Raw genomic sequence first — 27,956 nt, forward strand, 5'->3', positions numbered from 1 at the left:
GCATCGCTGCACATAGTGTGTACACACAGTGTGTAACTTTCAACTTTACTGTACAGTGTTCTCCAACAATGACTCAAAACCAATAAAAAATAATGCTTCACTTTATTTCAAAATTCTTCTTTTACAAACAAAATCGGGAATCCAACTGATAAAACATTTTAGTGGCAGCTTCAGACAAGTCCGAGCTGTTGCTCAGTTTATTCTGGCATCTGGGTAACTTTGAAAATGAAAGACCACGGGTGCCCTCTAGTGGTTAACTCTATAATGAGGGCTGGAATACAGAAAAAAATACTTATCTTATATAAATTCATAGCATCCAATGTGTTATTTCGTGGCCACTTTCCCTAATCTCTCATTTTCAAATGATTTTTTTATAATCAGTTGATCCACTCATCCATCAGTCCATCCTTACTCAGGGACGATGTCTCCTATCCACTTGAGGTAGGGCGGGTTGCCCTGGTCAATAGGCAGGCTGATGACCTCGGCCACTTCGTAAGGATGGTTAGAGCTGAAGAGGACAATGAGCAGTTATGAGTCAGCTGAGCACAGACAGGCACAGCACTGCTTATTTGAGTCATGGCAGGTAATGGTCGACACAGTGTTCCTGTGAGTTAGGTCAGAGGTTGGAATGAACTTACCGGACATATTCAGCGAGAGCAGGCACCTTGGAACTTCTTGTTTTTATCATCTACGCAGAAAAGAGAGACTGGGTCAGGTTGGCCGACCCCATGCAATGTCTTACATATCCCATGTTGTAGAAATAGGGTATTTACACAGCCTCAAACATGACAACACTCACCAGCAGCACCTCATTGTCCTCCTCAATCTTCCCCTGCCATTCATATCTGGGCAACGAGACAAAATAAAAAAACCTGTCACCTAATAAATCCCAGGGAGTCGTCTTTACGTTTGTGTTTATAAAGTATCAATTTGTAAAGGACAGTGCGTGACATGTCTACATATTACAAAACACAACACAATTCAGCTTAGCATGACACTGAAAAGCAGCCATCTCAAAACTTACACAGATTTAATTGCTGGGACGATGTTGACGCACGCTGCTAGCTTCTTTTCCACAATGCCCCTGTGTGACAGAAACAATGAATCAGCCACAAATGAATATGCATGAAAGTACTGACAAGAAAATCTACATTTGTCTTGCAGGGTGATGAAGTATTCGAGCTAAACTTATTTTCCAGTCAGATTTTATTTTATCCATTATTCTGCAATCGTGACTGTGTGTCACCTGGCCAAGTCTCTGGCCACCGTGTCGTTAGGGCAGGTGACGAAGGCAGCAGAGTGTGTGCCCGACGTGTACGTCTCAGATGCCATGGAAAACGCCCTCAGTCCAACAGTCCTCAGCAGCTGGAACATAAACACACTCAGGAGCACCGTCTGCAAGGAGAGGAGGGGGAGGAGAAGAGGATCAAACCCAACCAACATGGTGTGGCTGATGCCGGTTACATAACTGATAATTTCACATTTTTGTATTTTAAAAAGAAACTCCTGACATGTAGTTTATGCACACCTGAGGGTCAGATAGGCAAAGATGTAGTGAGCAAAGACAAATGATTAAATATTTCATATTCTTCTTCTCTTCTGTGTTTATTAGTGGATTGTGAAGCTACTTTCAGGGTGCAAACAGCCACCTACTGTTTATGAGTGTGTAAAAGCTGCTCATGTTAAGTCAATGAAATCAGTTTGGCTTCACACTGTTGACTCTATTTATCGGCTAGAATTTCACCAATACTCATTAAAACAATAGAAATGTTTAGACATTGGACATCTGTTATATCTTTCATACTTAACAATAACATGCCAAAAATTCAGTAGAGTAAGGCCTGGAGCTCAACATACATGAACAATGGACATGGAAGTGGTGTGTTAGGAACATCTGCATGCAGTGTGGAGCGTCAAATTATTTAAATTTTCAATTCCAGCTTCTTAAATGTGAATATTTTCTGGTTTCTTTCAGCCTCTATGACAATAAACTGGATATCAGGTCAGGGGACAGAATTCAAAAACTCAACCAAAGGGAGGCTTTTTGGATTCACAGACTGGATGTGTTGAAGTATCCTGGTCCCAATGGGGACACAGCTTTCACATGTTTTCTGTAATGTATTTTTTCTGTATGTTGTAAGCATGTAAACCTTTTGTGTCATCTCATCTCTTGGCATTTCATTGCTTCATTAACTTGTATTTGTTTCACCTGGTATGTCATTCTCTGTGTCACGTAAATGGCTGTGACCCCTATACAGGTGGGGCCACATGGTGCAGTGATGATATAGCCATGACAATAAAACCTTCAAGTGTTCCCTTCCTCATTTCTTGATATTTTATTTTTTTGGAGTGCCTGGATTGCCTTTGTAATCACTCTTTCCTCCCGTTATTTTTGGATTTTTAGAAACAATGACTGACATTTTATAGACTAAACAACTAATCGATCAATCGTGAAAATAATCCACAATCAAAACAAGCGAACACCCACTCACCACAACCAAAGCTTTAAGGGATCCACCTTGCAGTGTCTCTGCACTGGGCAGTCCAATGCGCATTGCCTGAGCGGGTCAAAGACATGACAATGAGCAGCCAACATACACACAATCATTGCTGCCATGTTTAACGTGTGAGAACTGCTAATATACACTTCAAGTATGTTATATTTAAACAAATATGCTGAGTAGGAAAGAAGTATTATATTATACTGCTATTGCTGTGCACAGTGTTGAAGTACAGCAGCAGTGAGCATGAAGTCTGTCATTTCCTAACCTTATTTCATCAGATAAACGAGCTGTATGCATCAGGCAGACATGAATAATGCAAATGTAACTTCATGCGACCCTCTAAACAGAAAAGTTTCAGGCTTATGAACGGAGGCTTGAGGACGGGGCGTGTTTAGCTAGCTAGCATGTGTGAGCGCTAGCACTGACGTTAGCTGTTGTTAGTCGGGATAAAAAGCTCTGACGACTTTATGAAAGAGCAACACAGCAAGACAGACTGACTGAAATTGGACTAAACATGATTTAGTAAACAATAGCGGAGAAAACACGGTAATAGGAGACTTTTTTGTTACCGTCTGACAGCTGCCTGAGTCTGGAGAGCGAGCTACACACTTTACCGTAAAGCGTGACGGCTGTGTGTTTGTGAAACTGTCGTAAAGATCAGTAGAATGGTCGCCCTCAGCAGAAAACGCTGAAAAAAAAAAATGTTTTGGTCAATTTAATATGAAAGGAAAATCAGGAGGATTTTTTTCCGGCAATAAAGGTACCTTAGTATCAAAAGTACAAGCAAAAGTTAATTATAACTTATCTAAATATATACTTTAAATACTGAATATATAACTTAATAGTTTACATTTGTGTATAACGTGTATATTATGGGAAAACCAATTATCGGCCTGGGTGATTATTGGATCCACCAATCATGATTTTTGTATTCATCAGAATCAGTACTTTTTTTCTTATTTTTATCCAATTGCCCATAACATAAATACATTTAAAAACGCATTGCTTTGTCTTGAATTCAGCATGCAATCTCCAAAATTACAAGTGACTTGTTGTCAAATGATAAATGCAGTGGAGTGAAAGTATACATTAGCTGAAAATGTAAATACTCAACAAAAGTCCAAGTGGGCCTTATCTAAAAAAAAAACAAAGTTAATTTACTTATTTACATCCCATCACTGCCTACATATTTTATGTAGCACTGCTAAGCTTTCAGTACTAGTGATATACATGAAGTAATACATCATAACTTTTTAGTTACACGTGTGTCCATTGTCATATTTGGTGTTTTGACATTGGTTTAAAACAATAAAGTACGTGTAGGATTCTCATCAGATCCTCCACAAAACAGAAACATTTGGCTGTATTAGTTGATATGTTGCTGAGATCCCTGATCTGGACACTTTTGGTTGGAGTTTTACTTCGACTAGAGGGCGGCAAAGTGCAGGGCAATCCATTCAGAAGTACAAGTCACTGCAATACAGCAGGAGACCTATGGAGGGCCCCCCCAAACCTCTTACAGCATCCTTGCCTTGCTTGGTTCAGTGAAGGAGGGTTAGGGGTTTGATTCCCTTTATACACACAAACACACTTTAAACATCTAAACAATAGCTGTGTGACTTTCATGAAACATATAGTTTTCTTTAATTAACTTATTCATGTGGAAATGGTTGAAATCCTTCCAAACTGCCACTTTTCATTCTTGCATTTTCTGCAAGACTTTAAGTGCTCATGTGGGAGCGATCTGAAACACATACCAGGAATTGTGTGCACATGCATATAACATGCACACACACACACACACACACACACACACACACACACACACACACACACTGGTTTAACACTATTGCCACCAACACTTTACAGTGTTAGAGGCTGTTAAACATGCAGTGGCAGTGGACAACCATATGATGGCAGCTTTTGTACAGCAGACAAGACAAGACTGTGCTTTTATGATCAGCTTTGGTACCACCGATGACTGTGATTGTCTGTGTGCGCACAAACGATGCTCGCTCTCATGCTGTGTGTGTGTGTGTGTGTGTGTGTGTGTGTGTGTGTGTGTGTGTGTGTGTGTGTGCGCGCGCGTGCAAGACCCAAAGCCACTTTGTTTGATAACATCCAGCGCCTCCCTCACACTCTCCTCTCTTCTCCCTCACCCTTGATTAAAGAATGAGACAAGCATGTCATGCACTAATATGCACACACACACACACACACACACACATTAGAGGCTGTGACACGTGCACTCAGGACAAGATAGATTGAGCTGCAGCTGATGTGAGAGCTCTACCAGGAATGCATGGACACACATAAAGACGCAGCGAGACGTATTAGCGGAGCTTGTCAGGCTTTTTGCAAGAGCAATGAGGAGCGATGGAAGGAGGAGGGATATGTTGGCGGTGGTGGAGGTGGGTGAGGAGAGGAGAGGTGGAGGAGGGGAGGGGGGGGGGCTTGTTCCCATGGAAACTGTGCAGTCAGCACATCTGTACGTGTTATGCGCTGTCCTCTCTCATCGGCATCCCGCGGCCTCTCTCCACCACAGCTGGACATGACAGCATGCGCTCACATGCAGGAGACGCGCACGCTCGCGCAGAATACGCACCGCCGCTGCCCTGACCCCGTTGCCATGGCGACCATAGAGCCCTCAACCCATGGGATGCTATCTTAGTATATGGACAAAACACAAACAAAATGCATGTGTGTGTGTGTGACAGAGACCAAACATCCAAACAAGTTGCTGCTGGCATTTGCCCTCTCCGTTTCATCACCAAGATTTGAATCCTCCTTTTCTTTTTTCTCTCCTCCCTTCTCTTTCTCTCTCTCTCTCCATCACCCTCTTTCTCTCCCTCTTTCCGCTGTCTTTTTTCCCCCTCTCTCCCTCTGTCTCTCGCCCCCTCTCCCTCCAAGCATGAGGAGAATCAATATGTTTTCAATTTGCAGCAGAGCCTTCCTCCTCTGCATCCTAATCAGGCTCCACTGGCCCTTTAACTTCCAGAGAGAGAGAGAAAGAAGAAGAAGAAGAAGAAGAAGAAGAAGAAGAAGAAGAAGTGGGTAAGGACCTCAACCAAAGGACATTTCTAATATGCAGCTAAGATTTCCAAGTCAGGATCAGTGGAGCTGATGTGCTCGAGAATGTTTTTTTCTGCTGTTTCACTCCAGGCCACATGAAGCCTATAGAGAGCCGAAGTCATCCGGGTTATCAGCTGTCCATTAACTTCAACCAAACACTGTAACTCACTGCAAACTCTCACTAAAGATTTCTTTCATTGGTCCTTCTGGAAGAGTGAAACACGTTGCAATTTTCCAAGATAAACGAGTGTCTATACAGCACTTGATGATTTTTTGTAGTGAATTTGTCAGCAGTCAACACTCATAAAGTTTCTCAATCTCAATGCACAAACAGATAAGAGCTAACCTCACCTGCCAGATGTTTTCTGGAAAGGCGTCATTAGGAACTTTGTGGAAAAGGGCAAGCACTTTTAAAGAAAATGCTTGGCAGGTGATTGGACGAACCGTCTGTCTATCACATGTGGGCTTACTTCAGCCAATCAGAGTAACAGCAGGAGTGCACTACCACCAGCTGATTAACTCAAGCTCTTGCTGAAGCCAGTTGCGCCTTTGTTGTTTTTTTCAAACATCACCTCTGTCGCTGGTCATCACACCTAAACCACTCCCACAGCTTCCTGAAAGGACACTGATTGGTTTCAACCACTGTGGTTCAGCCACAGACACTAGCTTGAGGCCTCAGGAGACAGATTTGCAAGATGCACGATCATGTGATTGCGAAAATCCGACTTGATAAAAGCAATTCTTAAAATGAATAAAGCAACACCAGTTGATACTCCCTGGAGTGCACATAAAACACATGATTTAGGAGAATTAATCAAAAAAGAGAAATTTATTTTGGGTGTCCACTGACTCTTCTTATACTTCAATGAGAAATATGTTTTTTTTTAATTGGTGGGTGCATTACAACTTATATATTCTGTCTTTATTGGCTCCTGTTGCTGCTGTAATGACTGGATCTCTCCACAGGGATCAGTCATTATCGTCTTATCCTCTTGTGCTCGGAAAGCAAATAAAGTCATGCTGATTCATTAAGATATATTAGAGGAAGAGGAGTCTCTATTTGTCACATTCATTCATACTCAATACAACAAAGTGCAACTTGGTCATTGTATTTAACCCAGAACCTTCACGCTGTGGGGTAATGGTGCAGTTCTACACTCCTTACTACCTTTCACCTGAGGAGGTGGAGGTGAAGGAGGCGGAGTTATGGCAAGCTACAAGGCTGCCAAACAGGCGGCTGCAGTTTGGTTGTGTGGGGACATTTCGGACCATCTCCAGGTGTTTTTGTTCGGACTAAAACAGGTATTTGACGTTTTCTTAACCCTAATTAACGGGTTTTAGTGCCTAAGACGAGGTGGGTTAAGTGCGGCAGTACAGTACCATCCTCGCTGTGGGCACCAGCCAACAAAAACCACAAAAAGAGTCAGGAATACATTGACGGAGAGAATCTCCAGGAGGAGGTCAGATTATAAAGTGAAACACTGGGTAAGAGAGAGAGAAAATAGAAGAAGCTAAGGGTGAAAAGAAGAGTAAAAGACATCTTGATTGAGCTCCTTTCTTTCCCTCCCTCCGCTCTCCTCTGCCCCCATTAACACTGACTTCTGAGGAGGGAGGACCACTTGGGACCTCCCTCGTTCACCCAGGAGACGAGAGGAGAGAAGAGTTCACCTCTGTAACAGCAGGGTCTGGGAGACAATACCTCGGAGGACTGAAAATCCACAGCAATTAGCCCGTCTCTCCCTCTCCTCGCGCTCATTCCTGCACTTATCTGCTTATTCAAATTGTACCCGTGGCTTAAGGACGGAGGCATACATGTTGTCTGGTGATTAGCTCTTTGACCTAACAGTCCTGACCTTGAATGGGAGGCTTTTTATAGGTGACTAGTCACCCGTCATGCGTAAAAGTGCTGATCCCACAGTTACACGGTATTCTTCAGCCTGGAAGTCAAGAGGGTGAGCAAGATTTTATAATGTCTAGAAAGAGAAATGATTATCTAGTGACACTGCGCCTTGCAAAACAGCTCTGGAGTCATTTCACACATGTTTCAGTTGTGTTCAATATAAAAAAACACATGAAATAAGGAGAGAATGATCAGTGTAACTCTACATTATCACTCTACATTATTAACATGACTTTTGTCAGTATTTTGTCCTGTTTTTCAGTTATAACTGTGTTTTTGGGGAACCAGGAGGACAAGCAGCCACGTTGTTGAAGCTAATAACGATATAAATACAGAATAAAGAATGTTTGCTTCATTTTCTCTTTTTGTCAGTGTAAACTATTATGCCATTTGATTTTTTTTCCTTTCCTTCGGTGTGTTACAGTATATAAGATCTTGAGAGCTCCTCTCTCCCACAGAAAACACTGCTCCTGAAACACCTCTTCACTCGTCCCGCCTTTAATCCTGTGACTTTGTGACATCACACTACATCACCATGTCACAGACTAGTTTGGCACTTAAGAATTTATTTATTAAGCACAGCTGAAGTTGTTGTTGTTAGCAATGCTGGCTCAGGTGTGCGTGAGCTGATCAATCAGAGCAGACTGGGTATTTCGGAGGGGGGCGGGGTCTTAAAGAGACAGGAGCGTAAAACAGAGCGTTTCAGACAGTATGAGGAAACTGATGTGTTTTCTGAGCATCAAAGCATATAAAGCTATTCTAGTACTAACCCAAAACAAACCCAGGGACCCGAAAATGAGCATATGGTCTCCTTCAACTGTATTACAGTGTTTTCTATGTAGTATGCACTTAGGAAAGCTTTTCTTTTTAAATTCATGGTTAACTAACTGCAGATTCCTCTTTACTCTGGTCTTCTTTCTCTTCTGTCTTCTGTATATATATAATAATATATAATATCCACTGCCATAATGCAGTGGAGTGAAAGTATAATGTAGCAGAAAATGGAAATACCCGAGTAAAGTACCTCAAAATTGTACCTCGTACAGTACTTGAGTAAATGTACTTTCATTGAATGTCAGGAGTGTCAGAGGACGAACACGAGGCTCCAAGGAGAAGGAGAAAAAACATGTGTAACACAAACAGATAGGTGACAAAAGCTTTAAATGTCATGCAAAAGAAGAACCACAAGCTGTACAGCACTTCAGTTAAAGTCGACTGTTAATTAATGCAGAGGCGTTTTTAGGCGTGAATAAATAAGCGTGCGGTTAGCACACTGATAAAGAGCGTCTGCTCGTGATTCTTAATGTTTTGCTTTTGAGGATTCAGAAATCCTTCTACAAATACTGGGGTAGAGGAGAGTGTTGATGTATAATTTATTTCATGCAAATTATTCCTGAAAGGAGGTCAGGTCAAAAACATTTGACCAAAAAAGAAAAAACTTGCTATCTCTTTAGCTAAGATGAGAAAAGACTGCAGATACCTCAAGTTAGGAAAATAAAAATGACACACTCGATACTGATACCTGTAACACTACAGATAGGATAGTGGGACCAATCGTGTGTGTGTGTGTGTGTGTGTGTGTGTGTGTGTGTGTGTGTGTGTGTGTGTGTGTGTGTGTGTGTGAGAGAGAGAGAGAGAGAGAGAGAGATTTGGGTGAAATTACGCCTAAAGAGCTTTGCATATTCTCTCATAAACAGATACATTGCGAATAAATAACCAAAGCTGTAGCGTGGCAGTTTTTCGCTCTTTAACAAAGACCATATTTCTCATAGTCTCATGTTTGGGAGTACAGTGAGCATGTTGCTGTTTACCCCTCAGGTAACGGCTTCTGATAACAGTAAAAATGTATTCTGACGGGGTCAGCTAAAGACCAAAACTGGAATAAAGTCAACTTAGACTAAATCTGCAGCAACAATATGTGTGTAGAAAAATTGCAAAATACTTCCAGTTTTGTGCTCCACGCAAACTCTGACCTATTTTAATTTGGCGTAGCGGCTGCCTGTTATCTCAGCGATGGTGTAATTTGTTCAGGGCAATTAAAGTAATGTCTGAAAACGAACGTGGACATGATTTATTTAAATGATTCCACTCTGAGTGTTTCCACTGTAAATTAGAAAGCAGCAAAACAAAAGAAGTGGAGCAGCATGACCAAACTGAAAATTTCACTTTGTGTCTTTTTCCTTGCGAGTCTCCAGTTTTTGAGAGGGGAAAACACTCGAGAAGAAAAAGAAACAGCTGGACAAACAGATGTGGCAGCATCCATTCTGAGAGGCTTTACCATGTCTGGTTTTGCTTCATCGCTACGGCGGAAGATAAAAAAAAAAAGAGAGAGAGCATGAACCCCTTTACATCAGCACTGGCAGGAAATTTTCCATTGTTCTCCCACTGAAACAATGAATAAACCAGGATGTCCTCTGTAGAGTACTGCCACAATGTGAATGCAGCACGAAGTGCTCTTAAAAATATATTCAAAGCCTCACACTTTTCCTTTCTTTCGCTCCTCTCTTATCTGCTCTTCCTCTCCCTCCACATTGCTAATTCACCAGCCCACCACCTCTTTTCTGTCTGGCTGTGACTTTGCTGGTGGCGCTGGAGCAGAGCAGAGGAGGAACTTTCGAAGTAGGCCAGGTTGCAGCAGGTAACGCAGAGTCATTCATGCAGACTGGAAGCTCGCGATGAGAGCGAGGAGGAACAGGACACCCTGGCTCACCCTCAGGCAACGAGGGGTGGGGGGGGGAGAGGAAGAAAAAAGAAGGAAGGCGGAGGAAGGATGGGAAAAAAAAGTGCTCGGGAGTGTGAGGGAGAAAAAAAGAACTGTGAGCTTAGAAAGGAAAAATGAATCGAGAAGGAGAGCGAGAAAGAGAGGAGAGGGAAGAGGAGAGCGGAGCCACGTTAGCCTAAATTAGACATGTACAAATAGGACTCTTGTATGTGTCTGTGAGTTCTGCGGGTGCATCACTTTGTGCGTTAAATACTCACAGAGCCACATAAATTATGATTGTTCTTAAAATTAAAATTCAGCGCACATGCTTATGCAGCCACCTTCTGCACGCTCACACAGACATTTCTCCCGCAAATGGTGAGAAAAAGCAGCAGGGATGCACAAAACGGCTAAAAACCAGTCATGCAAGGCAGGATTCAGTTCATTTGAAGGGTTTGGGTTCAACTTTGACACATTTAATTTGCGTCTAAGGATCGATGACCATCTTCAAAGTTGTCACAAAAGTCGAACAAAAGGTAAATCTAATATTTAAAGCTGTGATAATTGATTGAATGATGGAGAATCAATTAAATTCTTTAGCCATTTTTGGGTCATTGGAAGATGAGAACACAACACTGACATAAGATCGCCTTAACAGTTGCCTTTTCACCAACACATCCCCATACCTAAACTGAGCAGGTCGATTGCATGGGACTCAAATATGACCATTAAACCATTAAAGTCTGGATACAGCTTCAGAGGCTGAGCCCAGTTCATGAAGCCTAAAAAGCTCAACTTCCTGGGTGCAAAATTACCCAGATCTCCTGCGCTGCGGGGCCTAAAGAGCGTGTGGAAGTTATAACGACAGGCGACCGAGTGAAATCCACTGATTCCTTAAATTAAAAATGACAGATTTCTGAATATTGTTGAAAAAAAGTACACAACTCAACAAAATATGTTACAAAGGTTTAGTGGATACTTGCGTTACGTTACTTATTATATCTTTTAAAAATAGCACTCATAGCTTAATGTACAATAAGAAACACATTTAACAACAATAACGATTTCCTTTTTTCTGAAAAAGTGCATGTAAAGAAAAAGCTCTTGAGTTTTTGATATACATCTAATGCTGCATTCAATACATAACTTGACAACGCAACAAGACTTTCGAAGGTGAAGATGATGAAAACACCAAAACAACAGACAAAACTGCAGACGTGTCACCGGCACGTCGCCCGTGCAGAGCGAGCGCATGAGATACAGCGGCGACAATGCAGCAACAATGCCACGCTGGTCATGATTAAGGGATTTTCTGTGCCTCTCCTCTCGTCTCTGGCCATCAGTAACCAGAGTGTAGCAGGGACTTGAGGCTGTGGCTGGATGAGAGGAGAGGAGGAGGAGTAGAGTAGAATGTTAAACATGTCCTCTAGACCCCAGAGGAGGAGGAGGGAGGGCGGCCAACATGGCAGACTGTTCACTCTCTGCCTCTCTCTTCTTCTCTGTGGCTCTTGTTTTCCATCCCTCTCTCTATCTCCTTTCTCTCACTTTCTTTTTTCACTCCCACTCTTATCTGCAGCTTTCTCCTCTCTCCGCCGGAGATCTTTTGTATCTTTCGTTTGGAAACCGTTCATGTATTCATCGTTCTCCGTTTGTCTTTCCAGAATGTTCAGATTTAGTTTTGTCACACCGATTGTAATTCACCGGGTGTAGGAAATGTTATTAGGCTAAAGGATTTGCGTCACCGAATGAGGTAACGCTCATTTGAAAGAAGTTAAACCTGTTCTTTCAGAATGATTGATGGAGCAATATCATAATACCTCGCTGGACGCTTTTAGAGCACTTAAATACCCTCGATTAACAAATCCCAACAGTTTTTTTGCACGCTTAATCATCTTTTTGAGACATTATAGGCAAGATTCTCCAACAGATTAGGACAAGCGGCAGATTGTGATGGCACTAAAAATGTACAAAGGAACTCAATGACACTTCCAAATGATGGATTTTGATTGATATGACTTTTAATTGATGGATTGGACCTCCATGGCTCAGGTTGTTTTAGGTTTAGGCAACTAAAACTACTCGGTTCATGTGAGGAAGGATTGTTGTTATGGTTCAAAATGTGGCATTGACTTTTTGTAGGAGACTAACTGTCTCTGCTTCTGAGACACATCAGGAATAATTCACACAATCACAAGAGGTAAAATGTATTTTTATATTTTTCGGTGCACATTTTTTTTTCTGGGTTAAGCAGTGGTTATAAATTTAACAGACTACCTTCTGGCATTGTGTGCTGCATTAAAAAAATTAAAGGATAAATGTATCAGTTAATTGTGTTGATGATTGAGACGTACTTTACATTTTGTGAAATATTTGCTTCTGGACTAAACAGCCAGCAGCAGGCTGGCAGACTTGGAACAAGGGGAAACAGCGAGCCTTGATCTGCACCCCTAATGCTCATTAATTACCATGTCATATATATCTCTCTCTTGATTAATCCTTAAAGGTCCAGTGTGAAGGATTTAGGGGAATTTAAGCCTACCAGTCTCACGCCAAAGCATGTACAGTAAGACGACACATTGTGAGGATGATGGTCTGGCTCGCCTCAGCGTGAAAAAAAATCCTTCACACAGGACCTTTAATAAAACCAAAGTGTAATTATTCAGTGACTTCGCCAGACCAAGGAATAGACATAACCCCCTGTTTTGTATAGAATAGAGTATGTTAATTAATAACAGCATTCAGATATATTTATTACCTTTGGAGAGAGCCAGGCTGGCTGTTCCCCCCTTGTTTCCAGTGATGTTGCTAAGCTAAGCTAACCCTCTCCTGGCTGTAGCTTCATATTTAGCTCATAGACATGAGTGGTGTCCATCTTTTCATTTCTTGTCTGAGCAGGATTAATCCACTATGTCAGATTTTTCTAGGAAATCTATAAATACAGATGACAAGTATTTGTTTCAGTGTTCTTGCTTTGACAGGTTCACATCTGAACACGTGTGTGGACCAAGACATTATCACAAGCGCACTGTGCACGTCATCACCAGCAGTTGGATGCAGGCAGCTGTGGGCCAATCAGCGACAAGACAGATCCTCCCGCATTACATCCAGATCAGACCACTGCTGCAGCAGTTGTGGCCTTTCAAAGTTTGAAGTTTTGACATTTAATTACAGCATCCCCAACAGGCAACTTAGTGTAATTTCAAAACGCTAGAACAATGACAAAGTCCTTCTCTCTGAGTTTCTCTAACAGTATCCCAGTAACGTCTCAGGCCTCATCTGAAACATGTATGAATTTAACAGCCGGCTGAACCGCTCGCTTTGCTTTCTCGGTTCATACATCCGCTCTGAGTCTCCTGAATTGCTATTTCAGGCCAGCAGCACTCGCAGCCTTGTACTGTATGTCGAAAGCCGTAGTGAGCAACTTTGCATATCAGAGGCTGCAAATGGCAGCGAGAGATAACTGTGAAAAATCTGAACTTTGGTACCTAGAAATCATGAAATGTGTAGGAATCGCACCTCCTCTGTGAGTTAGCCTTTGTACTGCATAGCCCACAGCGACGCTGCTGCTGCATGTGTAGGATGTGAGCGCCGTGCATCTGAAACGTCACAACTCATCTCATCTGAAAGAGTCTGCCTCTCAGTGCCAGCATGTAGCTATAGATTAGGATTTGACTCTGCATATCCAGTGCAGTGTAACTGTAATTCATGATCACGTTAACAGATAGTTTTAAATATTCTTTTCCTTTAGCTTTGATGGAGACCTACATGTATGTTGACCATGTTAAAGGGTCAATCCAATGATTTTACATGTTTTTTTTTTTTAATTGAAAGCCTGCGACACAAACTAGAGGTGGAGTGTTTGGACGTGGTGAGGGTCTAACAAACGAGTTGCATTATGGGATATGTAGGATCCAGTGTTTTTGGAGCATGACCCGTGCTTAGGACTCAGGACCCAGCCTGTTCTCACTCCCAACACGTCAGATACAGCAGCCTGGTCAGTCGCCCTACGCTTCTGAGTTTGATGAGTTTGATTTGTAAGTGACGTCACATAAGTTACGAATCTGTTATTTTAATCCAAAGTATGATCTTTTTCATAACCCGCCCGAGTAGTTTTGGATCCCAAACCTAACCAGATAACAGTCCACAAGTTGAATGTCATAATATGTGAACTGTTTGTCAGCAAGCTTTATTTTGAAGGTTTAACCGGGCATTGCATAGTGCGTATTGGTGCTAACCTGAGCATGGAGCCCTTCATGTGCAAAACCCTAGAGGGGTAGGTAGATGGTCATAGTTTGAAGCTTCAGGCCACGGACCCAGCTGCTGTAATTAAGGAGTTGGGAGTGAGAAGGTTTCCCACCGTTATGTGAGCTCACATGCTTATAAACTACCTGTTTGGTTTTAATACATATTGGGATACTAAATGGCAAAAAGAAGATGCAACATAACATAGTTAGTCTGGCTTTCTGTACTGTTTCAGGACTGTGATTTGGCACTTTGCGCTGTTTAAATGTGCATATCATTAAACATTTGGCATCAGAGAACAATGCAAAACAGACTGATCTAATAATGTTGTGATATGACATCTCTGTCACAAAGTATTTGTGTGATTTTGACAACGAACACTGTAACATAAATGTACTTTGTGATTACTGTGAAAGAGATTCCCTTACTTGACCTGCCAGGTAGATCAGAGTAAAGTGTTGAGAGTGCTTCAGTGTCCTGATATTGCCTTTCTTTTCTCCATGTAGTCTTCTTTCTTTTTAAAACCTGGCGCCTACATTACCCACAATGCAACTTAGCCACTGAGAGATATCACTTGAGAAAATGTGTCCGATTACACTCAGCTTCTTCTGGAGCCACAACAGGCTGTATACTACTTTTTCCATATATGCAGCGATACTCCCTAAGACCTGTTAACACACTGTAATGTGTGAAATTGGTGGAGTTACCCTTTAACCTTTTAAAGCCTGGTTAGTCCCCTATTTTATTGGATTAAGCATCCTCTTTTCTTGCAAGATAAGGCCATGAAGAGAAGCAGCAACAGTTCTGATCAATGAACGCGTGAGGATATTAGCTCGATGCATCCATGAACAACAAATCAACATCATCACCAACAGGCTGAAATGTATCCTCAACCCATCCTCGCCTCCAAACATAAACAGTTTGTTACCTCGAGGCCAGCCTGCTGCACTGAGTATCTCTATGTGTGTGTGTGTGTGTGCATCTGTGTCTGTATCCCTGGCAATCCCCATGAAAATACCATGTGGCTCCGGAGCAGCCTATCACAAGAGGGAGACAGTTGCCGTGCTTCTGGATCCGGAGAGGGAGCTGTCCATTTCAGCACCGCGGAGAGGCAGCAGTAACCATGGTGCACTGTGAGGACGAACAGGATGTGACTAATAAAAACACAAACAAACAAACAAAACATGCAGGGACATTTTTACACAAACATGATGAATCTATTTAGAGATATAATTAAACACGTACAGAAACGATCCGTATGCAGATCAGGTCTGGAGCCCATTCAGACTCCCATGTGTCGTTCACCACCTACATCTACAGCTGATATCTACATTTGCATGCATAATGTTTGGGCACTCGAAGCATAATTTACCTTTTCATAATACATTTATATGTATATACTCTGTGCGATTGTTGGAACACGTGTTTGAATATAATAAAAAGGATATTTCAGTGGGTTTGACAGCATCAGAATCATTGTCTTCTCTGCGAGGCAAGGCGATGTGAAACATATGACAGAGTCAAACATACAGAGCACGGATCACTGAGCTTTACAACCCATCCCATCTATTTCTGCTGAACCCATCCAAGCCCTTAACCGCCCTGTCAGGTGTTTCACACTCGCTGCTCGCCCCCTTTTTCATCATTTGTGTCTCTCGTATCTCCCCCTTCGCCAGGAAATTAAAATACACGTCAGTCTGTTGGAAAAATAATAACTCGGTCATGATAATAATAATAACGCGACACCTTATTGATCCCCGTCAGAGGATTGTCTTTTTTTTCTCACCCCAAGAGGTCAGAGGTCGGAGGTCACGGGGCGGTGGCTTGCTGCAGGATACAGGATACTTGATTTTAAGCATTAGTCACACCTGACACCTCGTGAAAAGCAGTCCGAACTGTGCATGTTTCTGTTTGAATTGCTCTGTTTGATCTGACCGGAAACACACGAAATATCACACAATCTAACCCCAGATTCATTTAGCAATTTAGGGCAGCTGCACTGCAAAAAATATCTGCCTTAACAAGCTTCACATCCAGGTCCACTGCCGCCATCCAGTTTCAGTGTGAGAAGGCTTACATACCAGCATTAGAAACATGCACATGTGCACTCATTTTCAGTGTGTTTCGACTATAAATCTTTAAATCTGATCTCTTGTAGGCCAACAAAAAGAGATGCATGAATGAGTCCATGTGTCTTTTGTCCCTGGCAGCATGCAGACCTGGGGAAATAAAACGCCAAACATTTATTTTACAATAACCGAGGTTTCCTCGAAATAACTATGATGTAACTGGGTACTAAATAAAGGGGAAAATGGAGCATGTTCTGGGGCAGTTATTTTAGTGTACGAGCAGTTGTTGATTTGCAACTGAGGAATTTCTCAGGTAGAAGTGGGACTCTAACTCATAACCTCTGCAGCAGCTACTAAAACCCTGGCTATGCTGCCCAGAGTGGGTGGGGGGGGGGGATTATGGAGATTGTTCCCTAGTTGCACTTATTCTGAGTATTATTTCATCTAATTACAGCACTATAAGTGCAATATAAGTGATTCTGGATATTTCTGTTTTTAATCTCATTATATTCTGTTTCCAATGATGTAATTTGGCTTTTTATGGCGTTTTTAATGCATTTCTTTGCCTCATGTGAAGCACTTTGAGTTGCGAGGTGCTGTATAAATAAAGTTGCATTGCTTTGATTCGATATATTGTAAAAGGACATCGAGAGAAATGACTCTGAAGACAATAATTCTGCACACAGGTTGATGGAAGGCATGATTTTTTTGTCACCATCGAGCCACAGGAGGCTTTTTCTTTCATTCTTTATTTATTTATTTTTTTGTCTCGCTCAGAGAAATGAAACACTGAGATGCAGCATTACATGAACTGACTTGTTGAAAAGGACATTTTTTGCAGTGCGCTTGTTTTTGCGTAAAGTGCTGCTGCTGCTGCGCACGGAACATCTCCCTCTCTCTCTCCCTCTCTCTCCCTCTCTCTCTCTCCCTCTCTCTCCCTCTCTCTCTCTCTCTCCCTCGCTCTCTGGTTGTGTCGATTTTTTTTTTTCATCCTCTGCTTCTAACCATCATCCACCCCCTCCTCCTCCTCTCCTCTCTCCACTTCTATCTCAGCTCTGCGAAGAAGAAAAACGAGGAAACCAAAGGATTGGTGTGTTGCTCGACTTGAAATTTTATATATATTTTTTTGCGCACATTCTCCCCCACGCCTGACAGCCTCGCCAAAAAGAAAAATAATAATAATAACAATGATCAGTGCTTTTGATGATATCTGATCTTTTTTTTTTTTTTTTTTTAAATGTGATGACAGTAAACGGGCTGTGTGTGTCTATGTGCGCTCGCTGTGCTCCGGTTGGCCGTGATATAACCGTGTAGGATCGTTTGGATGCTGGAGGAAGAGGCTCTGACGCTCCGGGAAGCTTCGTCCATCCCTCCGTGTCCTCCTCGTTCCTGCGACCGGCTGCATGACCGGTGATGCTCGGCCTCTCCGCCTGGATGCGCCCCTCTCTCCGCGGTGTGCCGTCGGTACCGCTGCCTGTATCCCCCTATAGCAGATTTCCAGTGTCGCCGGAGAAAGGTCTAGGGACCACATATGGAAACTGGGGATCAGAATTTTAGGAAAAAGGAAAACTAAGCAGGCTGCCGTTTGATTTTCATTAACTTAATATTTTTTCCTCCTCCTTTTGGCTTGATTTTTTTTTTTATTTGGAGAGAGGGGTTGATCGTCCCTGGTTGGTTTATTTTCCTTCATCTCTTTAAGGAATGGCTGGTTTTCATGGCAGTCATGGTACCGGCTGATTATTTGGCATTATTTATCACTCTGTCCTTGATTTTGGGGGAGCATTTGATTCTGCTGGTTTGAATTTGTTCTTTCATTTCTTTCAGCACATCCAGTCCTTCCTTTTTTTTTCAACATATTTTGGGCCCTGCCTGTCTGTCTTGCCTTGTCTCCCGTCACCCTCTTCCCACAGAGTACATGTGATAGCCTGATTCTTCAGAAAATGCCTGTGATGAGCCTCCATAACTCACTGATCCACTGGGTTACATCAAGGTAGACAGATCTCATCCTGAATTGTGTCATCATCTGTTGGAGGTCTCTGCTTCTGCCTCTTCTGTTTTTTTTGGGGCCATTTTAAAGAAATCAGGCCGCCAACTGTGTTAGTCTTAACCACCCTCCACCCCCACACCCCAGTGTTTCTTCATCCCTGTTCAGTATGAATTAATTCACACTGCGTGCATGCGTGTGCTCGTCCGTGTACAGGTGTGTGCCAGTGAAAGTTTGGCTCTGTGAGCGAGTGTGTGTGTCTGTGTTTGTGTTTGTGTGTGAGCCGGAGAATGACAGTGTAGGTTGTTGTGTGACGGCCTGTGTGGGAAAAAAGAAAAAAAATCCAAGCGCTACATGCACATCATTCCATACATCACCGTTGAAGCTGTGAGGATTGTAATACATGTTTTAGTCAGCTCAGAAAGCCAAATTCAGGCCTGAGACGACCACGGAGAGAACCAGAGCAAAATCCTCCATCTTCTCATTATCTCGGCCTTTTTCAGAGTTTGACATTTAGAGGCCTTCCAACTCAACAAAGTAGGCCTAGATCCCAGACCAGGTCTCTTGTGGGATCTGCTAGAAGCCTGTGTTTTTAGGTCAACATTTTTTTCCAGAGCAGGGCAACTTACTGCCACTTGAGGACTAGTATTTAGAAACCTCTGTAGCTGAGGGTTCTGTCATCCTCGCCAAAGTCTGTTTGACCCGTCTGTTGGGCCAAACAGCCTCCCATCCATCCCCCCCCTCCCCAACCTCACCCTCATCTTAATTCTCACCTGTTTGCTGTCCCAACCCAAAACCAACCATACGATTTCCCCCGAGCTCCCCTAACTCCCCCGCCCCCCCAGCGGCCCCCCGCTACCGTCGTCCGCCCGACACCGCCCACCCCCCGTTTTCCGAGCTGGCGTGGCGACGCAAACTCACAAATATTTACTTCCTATACATCAAGAGGAAAGGGGGCCCCCCTTTCGTGGAATGCGGCAACATGGGCGTGTTTGACCGCGGAGTTCAGATGCTGCTGACCACGGTAGGGGCCTTCGCCGCCTTCAGCCTTATGACCATCGCCGTGGGGACAGACTACTGGCTGTACTCGCGCGGCGTCTGCAAGATCAAGAGCACCAACGAGAACGAGACCAGCAAGAAGAACGAGGAGGTGATGACGCACTCGGGCCTCTGGAGGACCTGCTGCCTGGAAGGTGAGTCGAAAGATGCCGTATATATACATGCACAGATACACCGACAACACTCAGGCGCACAAGGCAGATCGATTCCTACATGCCCACACACACACATACACACAGTCCTGCATTTGCACTCACATGCCTACACATACGCTCACATGCCCACACTATTCTGTATGTCCTCTGCATCCATTTCCACTCATGAAAACACTCTCTTTAACCTACACACACCTCTGCTCTCGCTATCTATCTATCTATCTATCTATCTGCTTACTTCTGAGACAAAGTACCACAAGTCCTTTGGGTTCATGCGCAAATAGTGTACACACTCATGTATTTCACAGTTTACCTTTGAATCTAAAACTGCAGCAATCGTCTTTAGTAAAGATACAAAGAATTAACCCTGATTTGAAACCTTAAGTGAAGAGTGCAGCACCTTCCTTGGATGAAGCTTCAGACCAAAGGTGTTTGGTTGCCTTCTTGTCCAGGGTTTCGGGGTTGTTGTTTTTGTCGTCTGTCATGGCCGGTGTGTTGTCCTAGAAGATATCGGTTTGGCTCACTTAGCTTAACGATCACACCGGACCCCAGAGGACATGCATGGTCCGGCAAGGCATACAGCTGACTCAAACGCTCGTCAGTCCTGCGACAAGCTTGTTGCCACTGTTGTTGTTTTCAACTTTATCTTCACGACAGGCTGATAAACAGAAAAACCCGGATCTCTCTCCAGCAGTCTGTGTTTAGATTGGCACACAGGCACAGTCAAATTCAAGATTTCTCGAGTCCATCTTAATTTCACATTCCTTGCTAGAGTCTATGTAGGGCATGTTGAGCTATCTCAGTAATCCTTCCTCCTCTTCAGACTAGCCATGAAATGTTCTGCTGTAGGAAAGAATGATCCGAGATCCTGAGTCCATGCATAAATGTTGTTCAAAGTTGAACCAAAGCCTTTGCAGTTTTTCTCTTGCAAATTCAAGCGCTTATTTTATCATCATTTGAGTCAAAATTCCCTCTGCGTTGCATCTTTATTGTTGTATCTGTGGCGGGGGTGAACTCACTGATGTCAACTACCTCCATTGTTCTGGGTAGTTGTTTGCTGAACCATCAAATGAGGTTAGACTGAACATTGCGTAGAATAGGAGTTTTGAGAACATTGAGAAATGGACTCACATAGGCCCAATATACAGAGGAAGAAGGATTACAGAGACCCTTAACACACATTTTCCTTTAGTCAGTGTTAAAGTTGGGGTCTGACTGCAGCACTCACAGTCTTGTGTTGGCCCTTGGTCAGAACATTACTTGGTTGTGTGCGGGGGTCATTGTGTTCCTTCGACTCCCTGGGCTCGTTGACAAGAAGCTGAAACACTGGTTTAAATGTGGCATAAACTGACTTTGCCCAACGTTACATATTATAAGACATTACATAAAAAGTCACAAAAACATGTTGTGTGTGATGCAATGTTATGTCTTGTGAGTGTGATCTGAGCCTGTCCTAGTCCTAATCTCAACAATTGCCCTTAAATACATTACTAACAGTTAACGTCAACCTGTCTCTGACTCTAACCTTGCCAACACACCTAAGCTCTTAGAGAGGACTAAACAATCCTGAAGTTGCAAAGTTTGCTGGTCCTCACAAGGATAGCAATTCAAGTGCACCCACACACACACACATACTGCAGAGAGTCAGGAAGCACACACACACATATGGGATCCATCTCCATCCTGAATCACATAATACACTTCCTCAGATTAACTTGGTTTGTTGGACGATGTCACGTACTGATGACATAGTTTCAGTTGTGTTTTCTTCTTCAATGATTCGGTTCGTCGTCTTTTGGTGATTGCCGCATGCATGACACCTGTCTCGTCAATGTAAGTGTGGGTTTATGAGAGGAGTCAGGATGGAGAGACGGACATACAGACCAAAAAAACACCATACTGTGTAAAACTTTTTCCCAGTTTCCTACTTTACACTAATATTTGTGTGCATGCACTATGAATATGTGTAGCTTCTGATTGCCATTTAGGGATTTTTGAATACATCAAAATGAACATTGAATGACGTGGACACAATGCTGAGTCAAACCTCTTTCTATAGGATGTTTGTCATCATAAGCGCCTACCTATTACTCATGTACTGTGTGTTGTGTTATGTGTGTGTGTGCAGTTTTGTTTATGTATATTTGTGGGCTCCCAAATCCAAGAGCACACTTACGGAGTGAGGTCCGACAGCTTTATGGGGACCAAAATGTTGAACCTGTAATGTGAAGCATTATATTTTAGGGTGAAGACTTAGGTTATGTTTACAGTGAGGTCTAAAGTCTATGTAATGTCCCCACAAGTGATAAAACATGGATGTGCGTTGTGTGTGTGTGTGTGTGTGTGTGTGCACTCATGCATATCCAGTCACGGTGTTGACGCCGTGACGTGACTCTCTCTTATTGTGACCTCACATTTGTCGCATTGGTTGAGTAATACAGCCTGATCCTGTCACACACCTGGTTATCCGTTGTCACAAGGCCCCACCGTTACATTAAGATGTGTGGGTAGATTAACTATAACAAGTTCCTCACCTCGGTTCATGAGTAATCATTCGAACTATAGTGGCGTGCATAGCAGAAGTCACTATATATAGTTTTTTTCTGCATCTATTTTACATCAGTACCGAAGCCGGTTCATTCTCTATCCTGATGCTGAAGCAAAGAGATGTAATAGAAAAACACTAAGCTCTTTACGACACACCAACTGTATTTCCTGATCTGACATTATAGAAAAATGTCAAAAGATGGAGTTCAGGTCAAGCACATTTGTATATTGAAATGTAATGAGTAAGAACTAGTGTCAATTTAATGTCAGGTCGCTCTTCTTGGAAGGTAAATTTAGAGTTGGGGGTTGAGGTCGAACTCTTAACTCGTGCCAAACATGGGTTATACATACTCACTCCAGCCTTACAGTGCTGCTATTTGACATCTCAGTTTCACGTTATACCCAGATCACTTTGAGCAGATGTTTTGTTTTCTTGTTTTAGGTTTACAGCAGGTTAAACTTTTCCTGGATGAGTCTTTTCAGGTTCAGACAGGTGATCTTTTGCAGTTAACAAGGCAGATATCACAGTCACGATGTGCAAATGAAGCTGAAACATTATAATGGGCAGACAGCTCTTTAAATAGTGATAAATGAATAGTACTAAAGATTTTGTCAGCTTTCCTAAGTATTAAATCTTGGCCGCCATCCTTCCTACATCTTTATTCTGTTACAGTAGCTAACTTCATTTTTTCATTGAGGGCTGATACTGTCGAACAGATTCAAACATATGTTATGCTTCCTTTTCTGCATGAAACACTTTTATTATTCAAGCAAAAGCAATTTATTGTAGCCTACAACTTACATTTTTAGGTTAAATATTGCTAACATTTGACCTGTTGGGGTTAAAAGTCAAACAAACACAATTAACCAATTGTTGATGTCATCTTAACGTACTTCTCCCAGTTGCCTTAAACAGCACGGCTTGGTTCTTTGCTATGCTGGTACAACTTTGTACCAAGACAGAAAGGGAGGACATACCTGGCTCCATTTGTTTCACATCTGTTTCACATTTCTATTGATGCCACTTCTTTTTGTCAAAGCCTTGCTCCTACATCTCTGAACTGACGCTTCATAGAGTAAAAGTTCAGGCTCTTCAGGCCGAGACAATAATAACTCTGCAATACCTTTGTCCGACTCAAAAAGAAAATGGTGTCTTTTTACTACGTCCCTTACTAAACCGGGCATCCTGCCTAAAACAAGGAAAGAAATCCAGTCAGATAGATGCTTATAGACTATTACAGACAAAAAAACTTGTGACTTGTGGCCTTTGTTGGTAAGATTTGTTGGGTTTAGACTTGTGGAGTGACATGGGAAGGATTTAGCTAAGAATACCAAAGTGAGCTAATCAGAGGCAGAATAGGGCAGGTCATGCCTTAAACATCCTGGGGAAATAATATAATTAACTGGTTACTATTATATAAAAAATGGCTACTTAAGTGAAAGGTCAATACTTGGTTATTGCAAAAAAAGCCTATGTGAAATGCAAGTCTCTGGAAGATGAAAACAAATCTCCAACTACTACAAGATTAATGACTTTAGCAGTAAAGATGCTAATGCTACACATGTAGATAACCTGCTCAAAAAGGCAGGAAGGGGAAAAAGGAGACAGTTTCTGGATGTCAGGCTCCTTTATCAGGTCACTTACATCACCCAGTATGAAGTAGAACTAATGATCATCATTTTTTTAAGCGAGAGAAAAAAGAGACCCACAAAAAATGTTTTATTTAGCTCATGAAAAATGAGTTTTGCTCTTGTTCTGCACTTCGTGACCATGTTCTTTTTCATCCTGCATCCTGAACATTCCTCTCAATGATTAGCCCGGTTTATTTGAAATCACCTCAAAAAGAAAAACAGTGTGCAAACTTGTTTCACATCAGTGCTTTTTTCCAAGCTCCGTCGAAAATGACTAATTTGGTGCAGGTGTGATGAAAGCTACCTGTGATCAACCACGTGACCGCGTTATGTAATCATACTAAAGGCAAGGTCACGGGAGTGAATTCATCGCTGCAAGTTTGGAGCTACTTTGGTCGCTAGTTTCCTGCGAGTTTAAGGACAAAATGTCTTTATTTTTTAAGACAGAGAACATGAAATCTTGGCAGAGGTTGCAAAATTGTGTCACATCACCAACACATTTGTCGATGTGAATGCAGCCACGCCAACTCACTCCATGTGATATGCTTATTCTCCCCGCTAAGTGGCTTTACTTTTCACACTCTAAGCTCACTCGGTGTCCTTGGCACTGGAGATTTGAAATGGTTAAGAGCAGAGAGGAATCTGAGAGAGATCCAGCTCGCTCTGTGTGCTTCGCCTTCAGAGCTACAGTTGCTTTATAGCTGCGTGGTGCAGAGAGGAGAAAGAGAGAGGAAGAGAGAAATTGGGAGGTGTTGAGAAAGAGAAAAAAAGAGGGAGAAAAAAGAACAAGAGAGAGAAAGAGCAGGCAGCCCTGGTTTTCTGTCACACCCCCTCAGGCATCCTGTGCTATCTTTAACACACAGGCCTACGTTCTATCTAACCTATCTTGCCCCGGCTTTTAACATAATACGTCACAGTGTATGCTTTTATTTTAATGCTCGGGACATTATGTACATGATTCGCAGATACCAGTGAGTGACGGACTGTTGTGGTTCTGTCATCCCGGTGACATGTTAGCATCATAAAACCGGAAAGATCACACATGACATTTTCACGTCGAGCCTTGAGTTACATATTGCAGATTTGATTATGTTTCTGCTTCATGCTTAGGCTTCTTCACAAATGTGTGCGTCCTTGAGTGTGTGTGTGCGTGCGTGTGTGTGTGTGTGAGGCAGGCTCGTCTCAGAATTGGAGTGCATTACGGCGATGACATTAATTATGCTAATAGCCATCAGCTCCGTTAGCTTTGCAGTGCTGATCGTCAACAGAGCCTCTCCACGCTGCCTCTTTATCTAAAGCTCCGGCTAGTGATACGCCAGGATAGGGAGTAACTAATTACATGGAATCAGATTACAAAAAAAATAATCTGTTCACACGAAGGAAAAACACCACACAACCACTTTATCTAAAGCTCCAGTTAGTGGTTCAGTGGATGGGGAGCACAAATGACATGTAATCTGATTACTGATCTGGTTGGGCAAAAAAAAAAAAAAAAAAATTGATCTTTCATATCAAGCTACCAGTTGGACTAATTACAAATTACATGTAATCTGATTGCAAAAAACTTACACTGGTGCTTTATCTGAGGCTTCATTACGTGATGTGATGGGATTGGAAGTGATTATTACGAGCCGATTTATTCCAAATTTGTGTGATCATGTGTGATGTGGGATCTGCCGGCTGCCAGATAGGAAACAATTTTGGTGATGAAAATACAGACAAATTAAATGATGATTTGAGGAGATAGTTCTGTTAACACTCTTCAAATTACAGCCGGCACTTTTAGTGACTAATGATCACCTTTAATTTCGTCCTGTTCTGGTGGGTTCTCGGTCTCCTGGTTAGATAACGACCACATCTGTACTGTGCTGTGTTATCTAATGGCATTCAAGGAGTTAACAGAGTCATTTTCATAGAAGCTACAACAATGATAATGTTTGAGATTAGGTTTTCCTTGTGTTAAAATACAAGTTCAGGACAGCATTCATTCATTGTGTATCATAGTGCTGTAAGGCATTAGGGAGGCCTGCTTGGTGTTAAAAGAGACACATCTTCCCACAGTGTATTATGGGATACAATGTCAAATCCATAATGGACTGGTCCGAGACCAGTGATTGTAACTTAGTAAATTTCCTCAAGTACTGTACATAAGTACAAATTAGCATTTATACTACTTATTTGAGTATTTCCATTTTCTGCCACTTTTTACTTCCACTCACACATGTTGTACACAAATATTGTACTTTTTTCTCCAGAACATTTATTTGATAACTTTTGTAATTAGTTACTTTGTAGATTACACGCTGTATCATAGCTAAAATGAATTTTTTTTTTTTTCAGCAGTCGGATTAAAAAAAAAAAAAAACAGTGATTTCAATAAACAGAAAAAGATTATCAGATCCAACTAGGCCAAGCCAATAATCGTCAACAGTATATGAATACATGCAAATGTATGTTTACATGCATGTAGATATATGTATAATTTACTTTTACTTGTACTTTTGATACTTAAGTACTTTTTGCATTGCTGAAAGTATCGCACATGATTTGCATGAATGAGATGTCTACACTTTCAAATAACATTGTGAAAAAAGACATTTTAATTGAATGGAAGCCAGCGAGCGATGCGGGGGTTTTGCATTATTTTTTATTATAAATAAACCGACAAGTTATTGCAAACAAACTTTGTGATTGGTTCTATTGCCCCCGACGGACTCTTCCTTGCAGATGGTATTTCTCAGGGTTTATCCAACCATGTGAGCATTTCACAGACTGAAACCAATATAACTTTTACTGTGTTGGAAAGCCATTTAGCACTTGATTTCAATAATAACAATAATGATAGATCATCAGCGAACGGTGGCACTTATTGAAAGAGAAGACTCACAGTAACATTTGTCATGATGGAAAAAAATATTAATGACCATCTGAAGGTGAACGCCATCATCTCTGTCACATTTTGCATTTAACTTACAAAGAAAGACAAAACGTATTATTTCCACACATTTCTGACATCACAAGTAACCAGTTTCAAGCAGAGCAGAGGTGAAACCCATCGTCCCTTCATTAAGATTCAAAAAGATCTAACACGCTATTTATGGTGTGTGATGGAGGAGTGCTGGGTAAGGAAATAAGAGCCATTGTTCTGCCTCTGCACTGAGGCTGGCAAACAGTCAGCATCCAGCAGCGCTCTGTGGGCGTGCTGTTGTTGATACTGTAATAGAAGTGACTGACAGGTCACGGCAGCTGTCAAACCTCAGCCATCAATGTGCTGCAGCCGCCCAACTCCTGGAGACTTCTTCTTCTTCACAAACCCAACAAAAACTTGTTTGAAATTATTTTTAGCTTCATAACTTATTTAAATTTATTTTTTTTATTTTTTTTCTCTATCACGTAAAGTCTAGGACCAGGAATGTTTTTGCAGTAACAGCTTGAAAATTCTGGAAAAGCATAGACTCTGTTTTGAAAAGATGTTGACTCGGTGTGATTTTTATTGGTGTTTACTGCTGTTTTCCTCACAACAGCATAACATCTGTTTATACAGTCATATCAAACAGATAGTGATCGGTACTCACAATGTACTATAACAAATATAACTTGTTAAGTCTTGTCTGAACACCATAATTACTCATTTTTGTGGCATGTTTATTTTTAGCATGCTAGCATAGCATGGCTCTAGTGACAGTAATATTGGTCAGTGAGATGGTCCATCTCTTTGGTCCTGATTGAAATCACTCAAAAACTACTTGATCAATTGCCATGAAGTTGACATTCATGGTCTCCAGAGGAGGATTTTTAATGACTTTGGTGACCCCCCATCTATAACTTTTAATAGGCTTATTATCTTGCAGGAGAACAGGCAGTTTCTGACTTTTTGATAGTGTTAAATGGCAATAAAATAGTGTTTGGTTTACTGTAAAGTCCATCTGAAGAGAGAGAATACTATATGTATGCAAGATATATGAAACCAAGTGAGTAAATAAGAAGTACTGAAAAACCAAACGACATAAAAGCTGACAACAGAGAGGCAACAAGGAGAATCCAAGAAAACAATACGAGAGTTAAACAAAAAAAAGCACACAAGAAGACAG

General features: G+C 41.9%; 2 protein-coding genes across 2 annotated transcripts in view; one reads left to right on the forward strand and one right to left on the reverse strand.

Annotated features, from left to right (window-relative positions):
- Positions 1-83: 83 nt before the first annotated feature.
- Positions 84-3,162, reverse strand: LOC311274886 (protein CutA homolog). The gene is made up of 7 exons (XM_084382883.1): positions 3,074-3,162; positions 2,493-2,558; positions 1,247-1,395; positions 1,025-1,084; positions 800-845; positions 639-688; positions 84-508 (listed from the first exon to the last, which is right to left on the reverse strand). Exons 2-7 carry the CDS (start codon positions 2,553-2,555, stop codon positions 409-411), a joined length of 468 nt encoding a protein of 155 aa, XP_084239009.1. The 5' UTR covers positions 2,556-2,558; positions 3,074-3,162; the 3' UTR covers positions 84-408.
- Positions 3,163-19,289: 16,127 nt separating this feature from the next.
- cacng2b (calcium channel, voltage-dependent, gamma subunit 2b) overlaps positions 19,290-27,956 on the forward strand; it is a 64,640-nt gene continuing 55,973 nt past the window's right edge. Inside the window, exon 1 of the mRNA XM_084380619.1 lies at positions 19,290-19,665. Within this exon, the coding sequence (XP_084236745.1) occupies positions 19,455-19,665 (211 nt within the window). The 5' untranslated portion in view covers positions 19,290-19,454. The remainder of the gene's footprint in view (positions 19,666-27,956) is intronic.

The sequence above is a fragment of the Pagrus pagrus genome (genome assembly GCF_965226575.1).
Source record: "Pagrus pagrus genome assembly, chromosome: 2".
NCBI classification, from domain to species: domain Eukaryota; kingdom Metazoa; phylum Chordata; class Actinopteri; order Spariformes; family Sparidae; genus Pagrus; species Pagrus pagrus.